Source organism: Pterocles gutturalis, unplaced genomic scaffold (assembly GCF_000699245.1).
Source record: "Pterocles gutturalis isolate BGI_N339 unplaced genomic scaffold, ASM69924v1 scaffold22348, whole genome shotgun sequence".
NCBI classification, from domain to species: Eukaryota; Metazoa; Chordata; class Aves; order Pterocliformes; family Pteroclidae; genus Pterocles; species Pterocles gutturalis.
This window is the reverse complement of record NW_010121051.1, coordinates 1454-4262: the sequence shown is the minus strand read 5'-3', so window position 1 is coordinate 4262 and position 2809 is coordinate 1454. Positions and strand designations below refer to the sequence as shown.

At 36.1% G+C, this 2809-nt stretch overlaps 1 protein-coding gene across 1 annotated transcript in view; it reads left to right on the top strand.

Moving 5' to 3' along the window:
• The window catches only part of LOC104464425 (protein diaphanous homolog 2-like), a gene marked incomplete at both ends in the record, with an annotated part of 6505 nt that extends 4031 nt beyond the window's left edge, over positions 1–2474 (top strand). Inside the window, one exon of the mRNA XM_010077123.1 lies at positions 2454–2474. Coding sequence (XP_010075425.1) covers positions 2454–2474 — 21 coding nt within the window. The remainder of the gene's footprint in view (positions 1–2453) is intronic.
• Between the last annotated feature and the right edge of the window lie 335 nt (positions 2475–2809).

The following is a 2809-nucleotide window of genomic DNA, read 5'->3' as shown; positions in this document are numbered from 1 at the left end:
TTTCCCTAAGAGTAGTTGGATGGTAATGATCTCTCATATAGCGATGTTGAAATGTAGCTGCCTCAAGTACCATAATTTTGTAGCTGCATAAGAAAAGCATGGCTACCATTGCATGTCTAACTCCTGAAAATGTTAACAGCTTGCATTACTGCCCCATATGAGCTGCAGCATGGGAAGTTTAACAGAACTGGGGATATGTTTGCCAAAATGTACTAAAAATGTAAAAAAAACAAACAAAAAAAACCCACAAAACCAAACCAAAAAATCCTAAAAGGTCCTCATAAAGGAATGTGTGCTTTGAACTTAAGTCAGCGCCAGTATGGATGTTTTATACCTATTGAAAATGTTTTTCCTAATGGAAAAAGGGCTCGTGTAGAAGCTTGTGTGCTTCAGTAAGTCTTTCTTGCAATTGAATTGCAGCATTTGAATGGAATAATTTAAGGTTGTTCAGAAAGATGAATGACCTTTCTGTAGTGTGTTACACTAACTGAGTTTTTAATTTAGCATCTTAACAGATTTAAAAAATATAAAAAGTAGAGTTCAATTGTAAAATGTTGATTGAGATCTTGCAATAAAGGAAAATCAAATTTTCACTGTTTATTTTGTCTTCTGTTTAGTTAAACTGCTGTTCTGCTTAGTTGAATTCAAGCCCTAACCAATTTTTGCTGCATTATGAATTGTCCAACTTGCTTTTCTTCAGGCCATCTTCAGGCTTGTCTTCCATGAAAATACTGATCGCATTCAAAATGATCTTTCTTAAAATTTTCTGCCTCGTTCTTTGGTCACAAATAATTGTTTATCTGTCTTCCTTTTTTATACTGAAAATAACTTGGGCCTTTTCTTCTGCTTAGACCTCAGGAAACACACATAATGGTTGATGTCACTTTTCTTTCAGTTCATTCAGTATTTGTTTTAGTTAGGCTTTTGAGCTCTCTCTCCAGTCATTTGAAAATATCGCTCTCATTTGCTGATGTCATCTTAACCAAATTATTTTTAGATTTGGTGCTTCATTTTCTCTGCCTTGTGTGCCATCTGCAGCATGTTGACCGTGCTTTTCTGAAACACTGTACTGTCTCCAGAATTCTGAGTGAGAAGGAAACCTTGGTTTTCAATGGATGGAAAAGAGCTTTCCTTTTCCTTGGGGGATGGAGGACGGATATAAGCTAATAAGCTGGATGCTTGCATGCGAAGTGATAGTCTGTGCTTCTGATTCCTTCTCTCACTTGAAGAGAAAGATTGTTGACCATGGAAATTGTTCTTGGGAAATGGTGAAGGCTCAGAATTCTGTTTCAGAACTGAGCTTGGGGCCATCTCATGCCATATTGAGTGAGTTGAACACTGGTGAGAGAAGGTGGTAAATTAGGGCAAGATTGTCTGGTGCTGACAGTCCATCTTGTGCTTCTGGAGGAAGCTTCGCCAGGAATAGGAGAGAAGAGGTGATTGTGAAAGACTTGCAGGGACTCCTGTCTTCTGAAAGACTTGCTAAAAGAGTAGTGGAGGAGATCAGAGTAGAAAATAAAGCAGGTAGAGGCTGAACAGATACAGTCAACTTCAGATGTCAGAACAGAATTGTACTGTTTCAGGCTCTTAATCAGATAAAAGTGGTTATTCAGTGAACTGGCTGCTCTCAGGTTGCAGCAGGTAGCTGACGAGGAAAGGCCTACAATATTTAGGCGGAAGTGCCTAGACCTGGTGTTCACAGGAACGTGGTCATTTGTGTGAAGTGGTAGAACAGGGCAGATGTGCTGCCTTTCTACAGAGTTTCTTCTGTGTAAAGTCAACATCTTGTTCATGAATATGCAGAGATGCTGTTCCATGGTAAAACCAGAAGATGTCATTCTGTAAATCACTGTTTAATTAGCCATGTAATTAAAAGCATCCATACTGAGCAGTTGAAGAAAAATGCCACATGAGATTTTCTGAAACGCAAGTTAGCTTTATAACTGTAGGCTATGTTTTTGATGATGAAAACTTAATTAAATTCAGTGATGACATCATATAAATAGATCAAAAGCTCCATAATAAATGAACTTATTATATTTACAAGGAAGTCAGTATGCCATTAGTTTTTTCTGTAGTTTTCTCCGTGTCATATATAAAATATCTGACCTGATAATCCCAACCAAGAGGCATATCTCTTAATATTTCAAGATGTAGTTGTCAAGCAGGGTATTTAGTTATCTGTAAATGTGTAAAATACTGATGATTCAGCAGCAGAACATAAGAATTTCAAATTATTTCTCCTACAGTAGAACTACTGTTTTCCTGTTGAGAAGCTGTAACTCTTAAACGGTTTGATAATTTAATAAAAAAATGTAACTACTACTAATAATTAAACACTGAAAAATTTGTGTGATGCTACATCCTACTAAGTACTTTGCTGTGTTTATTTATGTATTATTATTATTATCTTTTTTACACAATAACCTCTCTTGGCTGACCACTGCATGCAGATAGTCGGAAGTAAAGTTCCGGTGAGTATGAACATGATAGTTTTGTTTTTTCTTATGAATACACTTCCATTTTTAGAGACTATGCTGGAATATTTTGGACTTTTATCTTGGATTTAAAAGTTCAGTGGGCATAACTGAATCCTTGTTTTATCAAAATAATTATAAACTATTTCAGTCATGTTTATCATACCAGTATAAGATCGTTGATTGCGCTTTTGAGGGATCTTTTCTTAAGTTTTCAGGAATCTATTTCCAAATACTTCGGTCTCACTGAGAACTCATCTGTTCATTGTGAGCAGCAAATATAATTTAGGCTTGTCGTACTTTTTATTGAAGGCAATCACTCGAAACTTTAA